We start from the raw sequence: 20,184 nt of genomic DNA, 5'->3' as shown, positions 1-20,184 counted from the left end.
TAATATATTGTAACGTGCATGGATAAGTAGACACGTTGGTCCTTAGCTAACGAATCAGAGCCTTTAGTCGACTGGTTAACGTTGTCACTTGCGGTGAGAGAGTCATGGGTTCGCGTCCCGGTTGTGGCGGCCCCGGGCTGCTCCAATACAATATGTTATATGTTTTCTTTTGACAATAAAGGCAGAGTAAAATGAATGAATGAATAAAACAATTGTTGATGAAAGATGCTTTCTTTTTTAAAGATGGTGCTCAACTTCACCTGATGTCTGAGACGCTACATGGCAGTGCTGAGCCCCGGCCCAATTTAATCCCTGCTAAAAAGATACCTCAGCAGCAGTCAGCCATCAGTGGCCTTTTGTGTGAAGGATTCAGTGAGTGGTTGAGTTAGGATGTGTGTGGATGTGTGTGTGTGTGTGTGTGGGGGGGGGGGGGTTCAATGTACACCGTTCAGCCAAAACATTAAAACCACTGACAGGTAAGCGAAAAACATTGATATATCATTACAATGGCACCTGTCAAGGGCTGGGATTTATTAGGCAGCAAGGGAGCAGTCAGTTCTTGAAGTTGACGTGTTGAAAGCAGGAAATACGGGCAAGTGTAAGGATCTGAGTGACTCTGACAAGGGAAAAATTGTGATGGCTAGACGACTGGGTCAGAGCATCTCCAAAACGACAGGTCTTGTGGGGTGTTCCTCATATGCGGTGGTCAGTACCTACCAAAAGAGGCCCAAGGAAGGACAACCGGTGAACTGGCGACAGAGTCATGAGTGCCCAGGGCTCATTGATGAGTGTGGGGAGCGAAGGCTAGCCTGTCTGGTCCAATCCCACAGAAGCGCTACTGTAGCTCAAATTGCTGAAAAAGTTAATACTGGGTATGGTAGACAGGTGTCAGAACACAGTGCAATGCAGCTTGCTGCGTATGGGGGCTGTGTAGCTGGAGACTGGTCAGAGTGTCAATGATGACCTCTGTCCAATGTCCAAAGCGCCTACAATGGGCATGTGAGTGTCAGAACTGGACCATGGAGCAATGGAAGATGGCCTGGTCTGATGAATCTCATTTTCTTTTACATCATGTGGATGGCCAGGTGTGTGCGTGTTGTTTACCTGGGGAAGAGATGGCACCAGGATGCACTATGGGAAGAAGGCAAGCCGGCGGAGGCAGTGTGATGCTCTGGGCAATGTTCTGCTGGGAAACCTTGGGCCCTGGCATTCATGTGGATGTTACTTTGACACATACCACCTACCCAAATATTGTTGCAGACCAAGTACACCCCTTCAGGGCAATGGTATTTATTCCCTGATGGCAGTGGCCTCTTTCAGCAGGATAATGCGCCCTGCTACACTGCAAAAAATGTTCAGGAATGGATTGAGGAACATGACAAAGAGTTCAAGGTGTTGCCCTGGCCTCCAAATTCCCCAGATCTCAAGCCGATTGAGCATCTGTGGGATGTGCTGGAAAAACAAGTCCAATCCATGGAGGCCCCACCTCACAACTTGCAGGACTTAAAGGATCTGCTGCTCACATTTTGGTACCAGATACCAGGGAACACCTTCAGAGGTCTTGTGGAGTACATGCCTCGACTGGTCAGAGTTGTTCTGGCCGCATGATGGGGACCTACACAATATTAGAGGCAGGTGGTTTTAATGTTTTGGCTGATCAGTGTATGCTCCTGGGTTTTTTTTGGAAAGGCAATCAGGAGCTCTGTTGGGGGGAGTGTGTGTGCGTGTGCGTGTGTGTGTGCGTGTGTGTGTGTGTATCAGATACTATCTCTCAGGATGAGCTACACCAGCCTGTTCTCATTTGGAGCTAATGGGGAATGGAGGAATGGATGGAGAGGGGGATGCTACAATTGGCCGTGACCAATGCGAGCTGGAAACAGGCGGCACACTATGCAGATGTGCAGCTGGCTGCCTGGCAGTGGGACAGCTTGCAGTTTTACTGCCCTCTTCCCTCCCAGCATAATAACGATGAGCTGGTTCTCATTATCTCCTCCTCTCTGTTCCTGGAGCCACAGCAGGGCCAGGAGAGCCTGATGGGTATGTATGTGACCAGTTGTCTGTGTATATCAATGACACTGGAGAAATTACTCAATGCGATTTAAGCTGAGCGATCAATCAAAACAAGTGCTTTCCCTCACTCAGCAACTGCTGGAGAATCGTGCTTGTACCTTTCAAGCTCGCTGTGCCGTATCTTGATGCGGGGACTGGCTGGGTAATCAGTGGGGCTTTTATACCAAACTCATTTGAGTCCTGGCCTCGTGAAGAGGCATTCTGCATAATCACATTTCCCCTCTGAGAAAAGCTTGGTCGCCTGCCTGGAAAAACATGGCAGTCAACACTATAAACAAATAATTGTAGCTGCAGGCTGATAAATAGCATTCAGGTGATTTCAGTGAAGCTCGTGTGTGGCCACATGGCCTTTTAAAGCATGGAACTGTGAGGGGTTTGAGCCGGGCCCATGGGAGCCTGTGCAGCGCCTCAGGCTGAGCGTCTGGTGCAGACCTGGAATTAACCGAGGAAACAGTGAGAGGGGATATGCAGCTCCTAAACATCCTCATTTAAAGACATTGTTTCTTTAATCCTAGATTAGTGGCTGGAGTGGCAAAGCGGAGCAACAAGAAGGAGTGGAGGGGATTCGTTTTTTTTGTTTAAATTAGATTGGTCCTCTCTTTCGTCAACTGAATTGGAAAAACATGGCAGACAGTCTCTGTGGAGCGCAGAACAAAATGAGAAAGATCTTAAGTCTGTTTCTATTTCTCTAACAGGTCTACATTCGGTCGGTACAAAGAAAATTGCGCAATTGGGAAAAAAAATCTTTACTGCTATGACTTGATCCAGATATTTCAAGGCTGAGGTGATAAGCTTTTGCTACATTGCACTGCATAATAGACGGTGTTCAGGGGTTGTTAACTATTTATCTGGAACTGCTGAGAGAATTCCCAACATTAAAGTTGCATGTATGTCAAAGAATAGCATCACTCTCGCTATGTGTGTGTGTTTGACTGAGAGAGAGAGAGAGAGGAAAGATAAAAAAGCGAGAGAGAAACAGAGAGCGCAGGAGAGAACCAGAGAAGCACAAATATTTTATTTCTACTTCAACAGATACTTTTATATCTTTTTTTTCTCCCTTCCTCTCGTTGGCCTTTTTGGACAGGCTCTTCACCGAGGATGCCCTGAATCAATGTTAAATATAGTCCCTACATCGTACCGCTGGCCTGTTTTATGAGTTTATAATCGGGAATAGTGTTACCCTGTTTTCCTTGGGTCCGGTCCAAACTAAACACAGAGGGATGTTTCCAGCATAAACACCACAGTCTGAGGCTCTCCCAGACCACTGGAGTTGGGCTAGGACTGGCCAGGCCAACATTTCTACCCAGGAAAACCTTTGTTCCTCTCTGCAGCTTACAACTTGCCATCAGGGGCGGTATTCTACAGCAAGACCCGCTAACATCTATTTCAGCATCTCTGATATAGCCTCTGCACCACTGCACTTTATCACCTCTTATTTTGCCTGCATAAGTCAATCCTTGTGTATATATCTGGGCTGGAATATATAGTATACTATATAGTGGCTGGGACCTCCTTTATAGTGGCCGGGACCTTCAATCTGTTTAGGATACTTTTTAATGTGAAATGAATGCTGAAACCAGCAATATTGACTGATGCTTTGAATGCTGATTTTAATTGTCTGTCATCTGCATCATATTCATACTGCATAGTAAATGACAGCAGTGGTGGCTGAAATGAGTTACCCCCTTCAATGTGGAGTGCTTTGGGTGTCTAGAAAAGTGCTATACAAATGTAATGATTATTATTATTACTATTATTATTATCATTATCTGAACATTGTTGTATTGTACCGTTGTTATTCTATGTTAAGTACGCTGAGAGAGCCACGAAACCGGAGTCAAATTCCATGTATCATGGGCGTTCGGGTAGCGTAGCGGTCTATTCCATTGCTTGCCAACACGAGGATTGCCAGTTCAAATCCTCGTGTTACCTCTGGCTTGGTCAGGCGTCCCTACAGATACAATTGGCTGTGTCTGCGGGTGGGAAGCTGGAAGCAGGAATGTGTCCTGGTCACTGCACTAGCACCTCTTCTGGTCGGTCGGGGCGCCTGTTCAGGGGAGAGGGGGAACTGGGGGGAATAGCGTGATCCTCCCACAAGCTACGTCCCCCCGGCGAAACTCCTCACTGTCTGGTGAGGAATTTCAGCCCTCCCCAGATCGGCAGAGGGGGTGGAGCAGTAACCGGGGCGGCTCGAAAGAGTGTAGTAATTGGACAGATACAATTGGGGGGAAACCCCCCCCCCCCAAAAAAATCCATGTAGTGCAAACCTACATGGCCAATAAACATGATTCTGGTTTTGTTTTTGCTTTTACACACACACACACACACACACACACACACACACACACACACACTACAAACTTTTGCAAATGCTTTATCGCACTGAGGCAGTTGATTTTAACTCGGATGACATTGACTAGAACGCCGCATACGCCAGTAAAGGGCAATATTGTTGAGTTTCCCATATGCAACACCTGCTTTCTGTAATTAGGCCCTGGATAAGGATCAGAACTTGCGTACGAGCATACTGGGTTAGCCATATGCTGAATTTGAACATGCAAACCCATGCCTTCCCAGTCAGAATGAATAATATGGCCATGAGGCATCAGCACAGCTGTCGGTTCTGCCAGAAACTCAACGGTCCAATGGTTCAGCGGCATCATTTGCACACTGCTTGAATGGCAATAAATTTGTAATGAATTGCACGTGGACTAATGTTTACATATGAGCGGAATTGGTGCTTTTTGAGTGACATTCACTGAATTTGGTTAAAGACTCAGTTGGCACAAGGTTAATGATGGCTCGACAAAGTAGCTGTGCGTTTTAGGTGGTTTGGAAGTTAGACATCATTTGCAAAGCTTCATTGGAGCGTAATGAAGCGGCGAATGGTAATGTATGCCCTGAGGGTAATGGTGACCAGCTCGCTGATGTACATGCAACTCTTGGATCCTGGTCTACTGCACAGATTCAGCCATTCTGCGTACTCATGGACTGTTAAAGCAGTGAGCTTTCTTCAGTTAACGGCAGCGTGTTTCAACTCACCCTGTGGAGGGGGTCATTATGCAGCCTCCACGATCCACCGTCACTCTGCAACCGCACCCCCTCTCTGGCGTGTCATGGTTCATTCCAAAGTTATGCCCAAGCTCATGGGCCAGGGTGACTGCTGCTCCTAGGGGGTTATCTGAGTGGTCCTGAGAAATGGAGAATGCCAAAAAAAGTCATCCAGTGCACAGTAGTTATACATTTTACACAATTCTAAGTTGGTACAAATATACTGTACTGTTAATAAGGTGTAGTTCAAGTTAACAATCATTTGATCCAATTTTTAGAGCACAATTCTGTAAAAGATGACATATTGAAATTTATTTCCCAGACATTTTGGTTACAGGAAGACATTTCCGATTAAAAATAGTCATCTGTCAGTTATTCAGAATACTGCATGCGGAAAATAACAAGAACTCAAAATCTAAAGCCAACAAGATTATTGCTTCCCCATGGACCCACTGCAGAAACATTACTCAAAACAAGTGTGTGTGATTGCATATTGCCAGGATTAAACAAACAATGCTTTTGCATCTGTGCTTATCGGAGCGTTCCCCCCCCAGTTGACGTGTGGCACTGAAATGAGAAATGAAACAGCGGGCTGTGAGCTGTCACCTTCAGCCTGCTCGGCAGACTCTGACAGAACCAGATGTACTACACTATCCTCAGACACAGAGATATGAACTTCCTCCCAGCAAGGTTGGCTTCCTCGCACAAATAGGTCAGACAGCAAAGATAGAAAGGCCTTCCAACACACGTTGACACATTTGAACACCAATAAATAAATAAATGAATAAAAAATCTGAAACACATGTTGGGAATTGACAATCAGGAAGACGACAGCAAAGACCAGTGCAAATGATGGTTGATCTTATAGATGGCAAAAGACATGCAGGACTCTGCAGAGTGTGCAAAAGAAGGTACAATGCCAGAGCCACCGCCATAGATGTTGGAAGTAAGGGTGCGGGGGGGGTGTATTTCTGTCTTTCATATTTCCTTACAACACAAAGAATATATGCTTTTACAGTCTAGTGATGATTGTCAGAAATGATAAGCCTGTCTCCTGCTCAAAGCACTTCACCTGTCTTTAACTATGTATAGCCAGGCCAGTGCGGTTCGCATCATCTTCAGCCAAGAAGGGCTCCTTAGCAACCTAGCAAGAAAAAAACTTTTGACTCAAAGTTTAAAGTTTACTACAACATACGAAGCAGCCTATATGTGCATGCATAAAATACGAAATAATGAACAAAAATTTCTGCAGTCAGTAAATGGCACACACTAACTGATGCGCACAATGCAGTCTGATGTAGTGACGCAGACGTATACACACTAGTGTTAATTTCGTTAACGAGAGAGTCTAAGGACAGGATGTTGTGTTGCTGTAAAGCCCCTTGAGGCAAATTTGTAATTTGTGATATTGGGCTATACAAATAAAATTGACTTGAGTTGACTTGGGGGTGGCACGGTGGCATAGTGGTTAGCGCGGTCGCCGCACAGCAAGAAGGTCCTGGGTTCGAGCCCCAGGGTAGTCCATCTTTCGGCGTCATCCCAGGTCGTTCTCTGTGTGGAGTTTGCATGTTCTCCCCGTGTCTGCGTGGGTTTGCTCCGGTTTCCTCCCACAGTCCAAAGATATGCCGGTCAGGCGAATTGGCCATATTAAATTGTCCCTAGGTGTGAATGTGTGTGTGTGTGTGTGTGTGTGTGTAGGGGAGGGGGGGGCCCTGTGATGGACTGGCGGCCCTGTGATGGACTGGCGGCTTGTTCAGGGTATCTCCCCGCCTGCTGCCCGATGACTGCTGAGATAGGCTCCAGCATCCCTGTGACCCCAATTGGGATAGGCGGCTTGGATAATGGATGGATGACTTGACTTGACTAAACGTGTTCGTCAGTAAGCCTTTGTTTTCCATCACTAAGACGAGACGATGACGAGACGGCACTGACGTCATTAAACACTAGCGATTATATTGTTGACGGAAAAATACGACACTAATGTAGTTTAAAAAATAAAAAAAACGTTTCCAAAATCTCTTCTTATTTTTCGTTGAAACAGAAGAGACGGAATATTATTGACTTATTTTTCTAAATTTACTTTCAGTTATTTACAGCCGTCCGTGGCTCAGACTGCCGCTGGTCCCGCTGCAGCTTCTAAGAGCGCTCGTTTTGTTTTCCGTTTGAACGCCGTATCCCCGCATGAGACACGGAAACAAACTGCTACTTTTAACAAGGAGTGACCAACAAACCACCACCCACTCCTGCTACGCTGGCTTCACAACAAACGAACCCTCCGTGCTGAAGCTAACAGGCAGACAGACTGGAGCCGCTTTCAGGAGACAGGCGGATGAATCAGAGTTCAGTGGATGATATACGACATTAACTGACATGTACGGCATCAAATAATAATGTTAGACAAAAGATAAGGAAGTAAGTAGCATTTAAAACCTCTTGAGTGGAGCTAAAGTTTTTTAAATTGCCATTAGTGTTGTTCGAACAGTTCCGCTGCATATTTCACCACAAACAAATTGAGCTAGGTTAGCGTCTTGGTGGTAACGTTAGCTTGTTGTTGTTGTTGTTGTTTTTAGCTATATTAAGCCAACTAGTAAGGCGGTGGGTGGTGTTACATTAGGTTGTGTTTAATGGCCTACCTGTGTTTTTCATCAGATGATGATAAGATAAAATCTCATAAGTTTGACTAAAATGACCAAAAAAAAAATATTGGTTTTGGCTAGACTTGATAGACTGAAATGTTCAATATAATCTGATGGCTAAAACAGACTAAAATGTCCAACAGTTTTCGTTGGCTTAAAACCACACTGAAATAGTTATGGTTTTCTCTGACTAAGATAAGCCTAAAACGCCCAGACTTTTAGTCAACTAGAACTTGACTTAACAAAAAAGGGGATGAGGTTGACTAAATATGCTAAAAACTAACAAGGATATTTGCCACAGGACTATGACTAAGGCTAAAATTTAAAAAAAAATCCATCCATTATCCAAACTGCTTATCCTGCTCAGGGTCACGGGATGCCTATCCCAGAAGTCATTGGGTGGCAGGCGGGGGAGACACCCTGGACAGGCCGCCAGCGCACGTGCGCACACACACCCCTTGGGACAATTTAGTACGGCTGATTCACCTGACCTACATGTCTTTGGACTGTGGGAGGAAACCAGAGCACCCGGAGGGAACCAATGCAGTCACGGAGAACATGCAAACTCCACACAGAGGATGACCCGGGACGACCTCCAAGGTTTGACTAACCCGAGGCTCGAACCCAGGGGGTTCATGTCCCAGGGTAAAATAAAAACTAACTAAATAAAAATAGCTGACAAAATGAACACTAATACACACAGAACAATTTTTTTGCACATTAGAACTTTTGATGCGTGCGCACGTTGACCTGGTTAGCTAGCAAGTGGGATCAAATCAGACAAGCAGTTCAACGCAATGTCACCAAAGCGGATATTCAATGTCCAACCCCCGCATTTACAGCACTTCCCCCCAGAAAATAGTTCCAACATCCCTGGCCACCGCTAGTATAGGCACGGATCTTTCCAGCAAGGTGTGTAAAGGACCGTAAGTGAAGGGCCAGATAAAGCATATGATCATCTCCTCATAGGTGCACCATCGTGCATGCGTCAGAGCTCATAGCCACCAGAGTCTTCAGTCCCTGTGCGTTATTCAGCAGAACTGTCTAAATCGGGCTCGGACTGATGAACTGCTCTGCTGGGGGCTTTTGAGCGCAACGCTCACCAGCTGTCAACACTCGCTGGAGTCCTGCTGCGGCATCTAGATTTATGCAAAAAAAACCCCCCACTAATTCCATTTCCTGGAATACCTTGACATCTTCGGCAATTGTTCAGCTTTTGAGGCCTCGACTCCCGAAAAGAGCATTTGTGTCCTTGTTGTCTCTGTTCTCTCCTCTAGCATATAAACAACACGAACGCATGCAATTTTGGCAAATGGAAATTCCAGATGGAGTCAAGACGGATGTTCAAGATCTATGAATAAAAAGAAAAGAAAAAATAAGAAAATAACGTCGAGACCCAGAATGGACGCCAGCTGAGTTCAAAGGGGGGGAGGGGGAGGGGGGCTCTGTAAATGAAGGGATCAACTGAGACAACAGGGACATGATTTCCCCAGCAGAAGTGCCCGTGGCTCGAAGCTAATCCTTCATGGCTCTGACCTGATGCATTTGTGTATGTAAGGCGCTGTCATAATGACCATGTCCCGACTTTACCATCTGGGAGGACGAGAGCTAAGAACCATCTGGGGACTGGCTGTAAAGCTGACCAACAAGCCAAGCCAGCCCCAAGAAAAATACAGTCATGCAGGGAGAAACAGAGAGACAGACAGAGAGACGCATGCGCAGAGAGAGAGACAAAGAGGGGCAGACAGAAAAGAGAGAAAGAGGGACTATAAAAGAGAAAAACGGTATGAACAAGGGAGGGTCAATTAGGGCTCCGTTCCTATAGTCGTATAATCATTTACGACACTTTTCTGCAATGTCGCTCACGCTGCAGTCGACATCCTTGCATTCACCCGTTCTGTTGTGTGCCGTTAAAAGTGCAAAGGCTGACACATGCACCGATTTGCCATCGAAGGATGCGGGTGCTGACAAACCTACCGAGCCCACCCCGACTTCGCCAGAAACAAGCTCACTAATGTATGCACCCTGGAGTTAATAAGAGTTCAAATGGACTCCGGGATGTTCGGTTCAACCCCACCAGGAGAGCGACTGGGAGGGGGAAACATGAGAGCATTATGTCAGACAGGCGGGAGCATGCCAAAACATCAACAGAGAGGGAGGAAAGATGAGAAGGACAGGAGGGGAGAAAGAGAGGAGAGAGCTTAAAGGGATGAAAAGTAGGTCAATGAAAGCTATATTTTACGAAATTCCCGATAACATGTCCGAGGAATACAGAGTGTCTTGTCTCCTTTCTGGAAGTGTCCAGTATCCCAATGTTTCTTTTCCTCTCCCCTGTACCCACTTCAAATACAGATGTGTGTGTGTGTGTGTGTGTGTGTGTGTGTGTGTGTGTGTGTGTGTGTGTGTGTGTGTGCACATGTGAGCATGTTTACTCACCATAACAATACCCCCAGACTGTTCTGCTGTGCACATGCTCATGATGGGTGCCATGCCAATGGTGGTGCCCTGGAAGTACACGCCACTGAAGGAGAGAGAAAACAAGAGGTCAGCAGATGTTAAATGTGGCCATCAACAAACGTGTCAAAAACTACCGTTAAGGCAAACTGAAATGGGCGAACACGCTACAGAATTCCTGCCCGGCTTATATACACAGCTCAGTGTGCGTTCACACTTAATTGCAGGGTTTGTTTGTTTTTTTGTTCAGACCCGAGAGACCTCGACGCATTTAGTCGAGGGTGGAAGCACTTTTAAAACTTGGTTGCGCACCAAGAAAAGGGGGGTTCTGCGTCTGCTTAAGAAACAGGGGTTCTGCGTCTGCTTCATGTGCACTGCAGAACGGTTTGCAGTTGACATGAAAAGCAATGTGGTCTAATTTGGGGGGAGAAGTGAGCTGTCATTACATTCATTTCATTGGACTGTCGAACACGGCCAGCCATTTTCCCCAAAATGAGCGGCAAGGGACCACTAGGGTGGGGAGTTCACCCTACTCGTGTGAGAATGAACTGCAAGTGTTGCAGACGACGCACAACTCACAACTGACTGTTCTCAAAAAGTTTCTCCTTCGAGCAAGTGCCTCCTATGATATGAGCCTGGTACAGCATGACTGCACACGGTGCACCCAAGATAAACCCGAATAAAACCAAGACCTCAAAGTGCACATTTCCCATTTTTACAATGTCAGATTACTGGTGGTCTCTGTCACTGTCAGTCTCTTTTTCTCGGCTTCTCGTCCTCTCACTTTTCTAAGGTTGTTTATTACTCATTATGGTACCATTTTACAATAAGGCATACTTTTTAAAGGGATTATAACCGGTTACTAATTTTACCCGTCTTCATAATCTCCTCAACAGTCGTGGATAACCCGCTGTTATTTCTGGCCCAATTCCCACCCTGGGTCATGGTGTGGGTCATTTTTAGCAGGATTTTCAGCCCTCATACCTGGCTCCAATCCGTGAGTATGGTGCACAGTATTGGTTTTAGTCACAGCTTTGTCTTGTCCTGGCAGCGCTGCTGTCTGTATAGGAGAAGCAGTTTTCACCGGAACATGCTAGGTAGTGGCGTGCTTGTTGCTAATTTGCAGCACGCTGTTCTGTCCTCCACACATGTGATTACAACACACACGTGCCTCCCTGAATCCTCTTCTTCCCCTTTTCCCCGCATCAACGTCGCATCCTTCGCTCACAACGGCTCTCCCTTGTGGTATGATCGCACCGCTGTTCTACCTCTTCCCATTCCTGACCGAATTACCAACAGACATCCCTACCCTCACCATCACCACAACAAACAACACATGAATCAGTCCAGTCTCCGGCCCCTTCCTCAGTCCTCACAACCTATCATACAGCAACGTCATCTGAAACTGGTTTTGCTCAACACAAAAGCCTCATTCTTAATGACTTTATTACTGATAGTAACCTTGATTTCCTCTGCCTCATCAAAACCTAGTATATGCCCATGGACTATTTCTCGCTAAACCAGACCACACCCACAGGATTCACATACATATCTACCCCCTCCCCCCAAGACAAACCCTCCTTTCTCTTTGACTTATCTGATTTTCTGAACCAGCTATGTGCCATCTCACCTTCCATTCTCCTCCTGGGGGATTTTAATATCCACATTGATGACACCGACTGTAAATCTGCCATAGAATTTCTGGAACTGCTACAATGCTTCAACTTCACACAACATATCAGCTACTCCACTCACATCACAGCTGTGGCCACATCCTGGATTGTGTCTGCTCCACTGGTCTCACAATACATCAATGCTCCAGCCTCAACCTCAGTATCTCTGACCACCTGGCAATCACCATGGACATTGACATCCCTATCCCCATCCCAAAATTCAAACGCATAATATCCCTCAGAAATCTCAAATCTACCCCCTCCCCAGCTCTTTCTGCCTCTCTTGCCAGTAAACATCCCCTCTTCCGCTGTCTGATAATCCCTTCAATCTTGACAATTATTATAATGACTTACTCTCCCTCTGTCTTGATCAGCTGGCCGCCATTAAAGCCAAAATAGTTTAATTCACACAGTCAGCTCCCTGGTCTATACCAGAGAGCTGACTGTGTGAACTCCATTAAATGAAATCCCGTAAGTGCCATCTCGAAAGACTTTACAAGAAAACCGGTTTAACAATGCAACTCTAAGCCTACACAGACTACCTTCAATGATACAAAGATGCTCTCTTCACAGCACGGTCTATCTACTACTCACACCTCACACACTCTGCTCTGGCTCCACCAACCCCAAGGTTCTCTTTCCCACAATAAACAAACCTCAAACCCAGTGACAATTCCTCCAATTCCTTCACAGTTAATAAGAGCAACTCTTTCCTTTAATTTTTCCAAACTAAAATTGACACCATCTACAGCAAACTGACCACCTCCCCCACCCTCTCCACCTCTCCACCCTCAAAAAACTGGATATCAACCCTGATATCATGAGCAATTTCCAGCCTATCCCCAGTCTCCGCTTTCTGTCAAAAATATTGGAATGTACTGTTGCCTCCCAATTAGACGCTCATCTCATCTCCAACGACATGTTCGAACCATTTCAGTCTTGTTTCTGCTCACAGCACAGCACAGAAACAGCCTTCCTTAAAATCGCTAATGACCTCCTCCTCTCTGCAGACTCTGGCCACCTCAGCATTCTCATCCTCTTCAAATTCACTGCAGTTTTCGACACCATCAACCGCAAACCATTCTTCTCTCCTGCCTTGAATCCCCCTTCAACATTACTGGTACTGTCCTCTCCTGACTAAAGTCACATCTCACAAACAGGCAACAGTTCATCAGCATCAACAACTGAACCTCATTCACTGCTCCTCTGTCCCAAGGCATCCCCCAGGGTTCGGTGCCTGAGCCTCTCCTGTTCATTCTTTGTATGCACCCTTTGGTAACATCATATGTCGTCATGGTCTCCACTTCCACTGTTATGCCAATGATGTCCAGCTCTACAGCTCCACTAAACCCATCACCACTTCAACTTACTCCAGTCTGACCAGCTGCTTCACTGAAATCAAATCATGTATGCAAGCTAACTTCCTCAAACTAAATTGTGATAAACCTGACATGATCATCATTGGTCCCAAATCCCTTACCATAGCCAACCACAACTTCTGCCCCACCATCGATATCTCAACTCTGTCCCTCTCTCCACACATCCGTAACTTTGGAATAATTTTCAATAGCAACCTCTTCTTTGAACACCATGTCAATCAAATCACCAGAACTACCTTTATCCCCCTAAAAAACATAGCTTGTCTCCATCCATCACTCTCTTTCTCTGCTGCTGAAACCTTGATCCATGGCTTCATCACATCCAGAATTGACTACTGCAACAGCATTCTCTATGGCTCATCATCCAAAGTCTAAACAAACTCCAGTACACCCAGAAATCTGCTGCCCGCCTGCTCACCCACTCCCACTCCAATGACCATATCACCCCTGTCCTCCAGAACCTCCACTGGCTCCCTGTCCCACAACGGACCCAATTCACAGTCCTTCTCACTCACAAAGCCCTTCATAACCAGGCCCCCTCCTACCTCACCGACCTGCTCCACTAACATAGTCTTTCGCGCAGCCTTCGCTACTCCAATGTCAACCTCCTGTCTCCACTACATTGGACCAAGCACCGGACCTGGGGTGACAGAGCCTTCTCCATAGCTGTCCCCTTCCGCTGGAACTCCTTCCCCAAACACATCAGAGACTGCACCGATCTGTTCACGTTCAAATCATTAATCAAAACTCAGCTCTTCAGAATTGCTTTTAATGTGTGATTAATGTTATGTGTTGTATGTTTTTGTTGTGTAGTTCTTGTGTTTATTTTTACACATGTAAAGCATCTTGAGTACTTTGAAAAGCGCTGTATAAATAAAATGTATAAGTATTATCATTATTAATGGCTAGTATCTGATTTATCAACATTCTAAATAAGTACTGATAGGATTTTACATCGCATTGATATAAATACTTTTTGGGTTGTAAGTTTGAGATTCCAAATTTTATCAATATGAGTGAGTTTCCAAATTAGGGTTGGGCATCGGGAACCGGTTCCAAAATTCAGATTCCAAAGGAACCGTTAAGAAACTCAAATTTCGATTCTGCCTATCGGTTTCAAATACACTGCTCAAAAAAATAAAGGGAACACATAAGCAATGCAATGTAGCTCCAAGTCAATCACACTTTTGAGATATCAACCTGTCCAGTTAGGAAGCAACACTGATTTGTGAATCAATTTCACCTGTTGGGAAATTAGACAATTTGCAAGACAACCCCTATAAAAGGAATGGATTTGCAGGTGGTGGCCACAGACCATTTGCCTGTCCTCATCTTTTCTGGCCGATCTTTGGTTAGTTTTTCATTTCGATAGTGCCCTCACCACTAGAGGTGGCATGAGGCGGTATCTGCAACCTACAGAAGTTGCTCAGGTAGTGCAGCTCATCCAGGATGGCACATCAATGCGTGCTGTGGCAAGAAGATTTGATGTGTCTCCCAGCACAGTGTCCAGAGCATGGAGGAGGTACCAGAAGACAGGCCAGTACACCAGGAGACGTGGAGGGGGCCGCAGGAGGACAACAACCCCGCAGCAGGACCGCTATCTGGTCCTTTGTGCAAGGAGGAACAGGAGGAGCACTGCCGGAGCCCTACAAAACGACCTTCAACAGGCCAATAATGTGCAGGTTTCTGCTCAAACAGTGAGAAACAGAATGCATGAGGATGGTATGAGGGCCCGACGTCCAGAATTGGGGCCTGTGCTCACAGCCCAACACCGTGCAGCCCGATTGACCTTTGCCAGAGAACATCTTGGTTGGCAGATTCGCCATTGGCGCCCTGTGCTCTTCACAGATGAGAGCAGGTTCACACTGAACACATGTGACAGACGTGAGAGAGTCTGGAGACGCTGTGGAGAACGTTCTGCTGCCTGCAACATCCTCCAGCATGACCGGTTTGGCGGTGGGTCAGTGACTGTCTGGGGAGGCATATCCTTGGAGGGCCGCACAGACCTCTACGTGCTAGCCAGAGGTACCATGACTGCCATTAGGTACCGGGGTGAGATCCTCAGACCCATTGTCAGACCATATGCTGGTGCAGTGGGCCCTGGGTTCCTGCTCATGCATGACAATGCTCGTCCTCATGTGGCCAGAGTGTGTCAGCAGTTCCTGTATGTCGAGGGCATTGATGCTATGGACTGGCCTGCACGTTCCCCAGACCTCAATCCAATCGAGCACCTCTGGGACATCATGTCTCGTACCATCTGCCAACGCGATGTCGCACCACAGACTGTCCAGGAGTTGACCGATGCCCTGATCCAGGTCTGGGAGGAGATCCCTCAGGAGACCATCCGTCGTCTCATCAGGAGCATGCCCAGACGTTGTAGGGAGTGCATACAGGCACGTGGAGGCCACACACACACTACTGAGCCTCATTTTGAATCGTCTTGAAGAATTTCCACAGAAGTTGGATCAGCCTATGTTCTCATTTTCCACTTTGATTTTGAGTATGATTCTGAATCCAGACCTTAATGGGCTAATGATTTTGATTTCCATTGATCATTCTTAGGTTATTTTGCTCTAAACACATTCCTCTGTCTAATAAATAAAGATTTTCAGCTGAAATATTTCATTCATCGAGGTCTATATTGTGTTTTTAGGTGTTCCCTTTATTTTTTTGAGAAGTGTAATTTTCACTCGCGCTAAAGTTCGTTTCAGTTTCCGTGGTGACGGCATGCAGCTTCCGTAGTTTTCGCCTCCGCAAATTAAAATGTGCGCCACCATGGACCAGAGCAAGCGGCGGTCGAAAGCGTGGCTTCAGTTTGCTTTGAAAAACGAAGGGTTGGCACAGTGCAACGCCTGAGGCGAAATTATTTCGTGCAAGGGAGGATGCACAACAAATATGGCCAAACACCTTCGCCTACACGGTGTACAAATTAACCAGTGTACCGTGTTTGACACGTTTTACCGGTCTCCATCTCCAGCCTCGGCGTCCTCTTCAGCCAACCCTGAGCAAACAACGAGCAGCAGAGGTGTAGGTGAAAATTAATAACGTTTGTCTTATTCGCAACAGCGAGACCGCAAACAATTCATACATGAGTGAATCGCTATAAACTGTATGCAAATACTGAAATGTGTTTTTTTTTCCCGAGCTGAACGCTCGCGTATACAGCCTGACAAGGCAGATATGCTCATTTTTAAACAAGAACTGTTTATAATTTAAGGAGTTTAATACCTGGTAGTCCGGACCAGGGTGTGACTGTGTCTTTATTTCTTCATCTTCACGTATGAAGACAGTTGTTGTAAATATAAGAATGAGACATTCACATGAATGATCCGTTCTTAAAGTGATACTACTACTTTCGGTTGCTCCCGTTAGGGGTCGCCACAGCGGATCATCCGTTTCCATTTCTTCCTGTCTTCTGCCTCTTCCTCTGTCACACCAGCCACCTGCATGTCTTCGACGTCAGAATCTGAAAATTCCTATTGGTAGGCTGTGTTCCGGGTTGGAATGTGACCACGGAGAAATTCAGTGGCCAGAACAGCGCGTCTGCTGCCACTCGAGAGAGTGATCTGTGATTGACTGTAGATGGTGTCCAATGACAAATTGTGCCGGTGGATACGTAGACACCAGTCAATTTGCATATAGGGTGTGTCCTTAGCGAGATGTCACGGAGAAGCCGTTCTTTCACCCCCTCCTGCTAGCTACTTGGCTCGAGTTTGTGCTATTTTGCTGAGACTTGATTATCGATATTGCTGCGACGTATTGCTATCCATCTTTCTATCTATCTAACAGTTATTTGTAGCACCGAATCCTCCTCCTCGAAACTGTAATCCTCGCAGAGGATCTCCCTCTCGCTCGCCGACATTTTTTGTAAATAACAAGTGACGAGCGGTACCGAGACCCATTCATAAAACCACGCCTATTTTCGGTTATGATTCAAACTCCCAATGTTAAAAAATGTGTTCAGAAAAAAGGGCATGTCAGTCTCTCTTTAAAACAGAATGGCTTGTATATTTTTTTCTTCTGTGAAAGAAGCATGTGACCTGTTTTGCCCCCGCCTCCCAAAGAACCGGAACCGAGAATAGTTAAGAACTGGAATCGAAAATCGGAATTGGAATCAGAATCGTTAAAATCCAAATGATACCCAACCTTAGTTTCCATAGACATTCTCTTGAAAACCAGCAAGGACTATTCACATCCTCGGCAAGCGGCATAACAAAGAATACAACTTGTAAATGTCATTCAGTGAATACACAAAAGCTAATTTTTGTGCAGTAGCAACATAAACTACAGTTGCAGTAGTTGAGTTTGGGATTAAGGGAAGATAGTGGTTAAGTTTAGGGTCATGATTATTGTGGTTTGTGGGGCTACCATTATCATCATCATCATGTGGTTTCTGAGAATGTGTCTATGGAGACTCTCTCTATGTCGGCTCCCAACCTAGCAATCCAAAAAGTATTTTTATTAATGCATTAACATCTTACAACTGATTTATAACACATTAATAAGTGAGTTATTAATATTAAGTAATAAGTGACAATTTATAAACCTTTATAAAATATGCCTTATTTTTTAAATTTATTTCTGATTTTCTCCCAATTTAGTGGCCAATCGATCCCTATTTTAATTCAAACACCCACCCTCGTACTGCATGCGTTCGCCAACTGCATCTCTCCGGCCGGCAGTCTCGAAGGAGACACCTCCCCACTTTCGTGACAAGGCGACTCCAGGCCGAACCACTGTTTTTTCCGACACACACAGAGACACATTCACGTGACGAACACAAGCCGACTCCGCCCCCCTCCCGAAGACAGCGTTGCCAATGATTGCTGCTTCATCGAGTCCGGCCATAGTCGGATCTGACGAGACCGGGGCGTGAACCCCAGTCCCCAGTGGGCAACTGCATCGACACAAAGCCGATGCTTAGACCGCTACACCACCGCGGACCCAAATATGCCTTATTTTTAAATGCTACCCAAACTATGATTTTCTTTTTGTTTTTATGCCAAAATGGGATGCTTTCCAAAATGTTACTTTATCTCTTTCACGGGGTTTATCAAAACACATAAAATTATTTTGTGAAGAGATGCATTGAAACTGGAAAGCCAACATAGTGGGAAATGTACCACAGTGGAAGTGCTGCAGATGAAGTGATACGGGTGTACCTGACCAGTTGGGCGTTATCGTGAGGCCTCTGAGGCAGCAGCTTGACCTTCCTCCAGTCCAGGAACTCATGCAGGGTGGTGAAGGGGTCCTGGGTGACGGGACACTTGTCTGCATCACTCCACACCTCCAGACCTACCAGAGCCACACGGATATTCAGGGCCCTGTAGAACTGATGAAAGAGAGAGAGAGAGAGAGAGAGAGAGAGAGAGAGAGAGAGAGAGAGAGAGAGAGAGAGAGAGAGAGAGAGAGAGAGAGAGAGAGAGAGAGAGAGAGAGAGAGAGAGAGAGAGAGGAAGAAAAACAAAGAAACAAAGGGTGAGGGACAGAGACAGATGTTGAGAAAAACAGAGAGAAATGGGGGGGGGCGATTGTGTTGTCCTTTTTTAACCGTGAGTTACTATACAAAAAAATGTCGTGAAGAATCTGTTTACTGCTATTTTAATTAATATTATTTTATTTCTATTCCCTTTATGTTTATATCTGTGCTTTGGCAATATGTACACATATACACCATGCAACGAAGCTCATTGAATTGAATTGAACTGAAATGAGCTAGCTAGCTAGCTAGCTTGCTTTTGGCTCCACAGCTAGTACTCAGTGTCTTTCACTTATATCTCCTGTCATTCTCCACTTTGCACAACCTAATAAAGCATCAAAGCCATAAAATGATCTTTTACAACACAGACAAGGGGCCTTGAAAATTTTTTTCATATCCACCTGCCAACCTTTCCAAACAAACAAATTATTGATAGTAAAACATCCAACCATACCGCAGTATATCATGGTTGCATCTTTACACTATTTCTCAGCAGAGCCGTGAAATTTATTATAATCCAATCAGCTTCTATCCGTAGGTCGGTTGATTCTTAACAGGTCGGATGTGACTTTTAATAAATCACGTTTCAACGCCACACCCCTACTATTGATTTGATTGTTACCTTGTCCACATAATTGGCGATCTCGGCCAGCCGCTGTTTGACCTTCTCAATGTCCTTGCCTTGCTTCTGGAACTGAGCAACACAACCAAGATGGGATCGAGAGGGGGAGAGGAAAAAGGGAGAAACCATGGTCGTGAATGTTTATCATCATCAAAGCCTTCAGGACATATTAACATTGTATCAGCTCAAGAAATGTCTTCAAAGGGAGGGGGGGGGTCGTCCTGAAGCTACAATCACTGTCATGTTAAATCCTTTGCCACTTTTGCTGCAGCTACTATCATCAAAAGGCTCCTCAGCAGAGCTTAGCCTAAAGAGATAACCTCAACCACCTTGTCGCTCAATACGCCGTTTATTCGCCCATCCCCGCGTATCAGGGAAAGAAAGGGCTTTGGCACTTGCTGTTGGCCTATATACCGGAGAGGAACACTTCCTTTCTCTAACCCCTTTTTGTAGGGTTTTGCATCCGAGATCAGAGATTATAGTATACATATAAGAGAGTTGAGACAGGCTTGGGTCACATCGATGGTGAGCCTAGCAATCAGATGCCGTATCCAGTGGGATGGACCTGGAGGCTACCGTTGGCAGACAGAGGAATGGATGAGTGAATAGACACGTCATTGGAAGTAGCGGGGCAGTGCCTCATCTTTAGCCTGGGGGGGGGGATGTGCAGTGTGCGTGACACCTCTGACCTGGGGTAGGAGAAAGCAACAAAGAGGAAGAGGTCGCGACCCGCCGACCTTCGCTTACCTCTCTGTTGTCAGCCACGATGATCAGCTCCACATACTTGGTGGTCGTCTGGGCATGTCTTTTATGCTGCGGGG

At 45.8% G+C, this 20,184-nt stretch overlaps 1 protein-coding gene across 1 annotated transcript in view; it reads right to left on the bottom strand.

The window, feature by feature from the left end:
- LOC130127543 (disintegrin and metalloproteinase domain-containing protein 12) overlaps positions 1-20,184 on the bottom strand; it is a 101,185-nt gene that overhangs the window by 24,415 nt on the left and 56,586 nt on the right. Inside the window, exons 7-11 of the mRNA XM_056297215.1 lie at positions 20,111-20,176; positions 19,364-19,435; positions 18,426-18,595; positions 10,194-10,278; positions 5,113-5,261 (exon numbers count right to left, since the gene is read on the bottom strand). Of these exons, the coding sequence (XP_056153190.1) occupies positions 5,113-5,261; positions 10,194-10,278; positions 18,426-18,595; positions 19,364-19,435; positions 20,111-20,176 (542 nt within the window). The remainder of the gene's footprint in view (positions 1-5,112; positions 5,262-10,193; positions 10,279-18,425; positions 18,596-19,363; positions 19,436-20,110; positions 20,177-20,184) is intronic.

Source organism: Lampris incognitus, chromosome 17 (genome assembly GCF_029633865.1).
Source record: "Lampris incognitus isolate fLamInc1 chromosome 17, fLamInc1.hap2, whole genome shotgun sequence".
In the NCBI taxonomy this organism is placed as follows: domain Eukaryota; kingdom Metazoa; phylum Chordata; class Actinopteri; order Lampriformes; family Lampridae; genus Lampris; species Lampris incognitus.
This window is presented reverse-complemented; position numbering and strand designations above follow the sequence as displayed.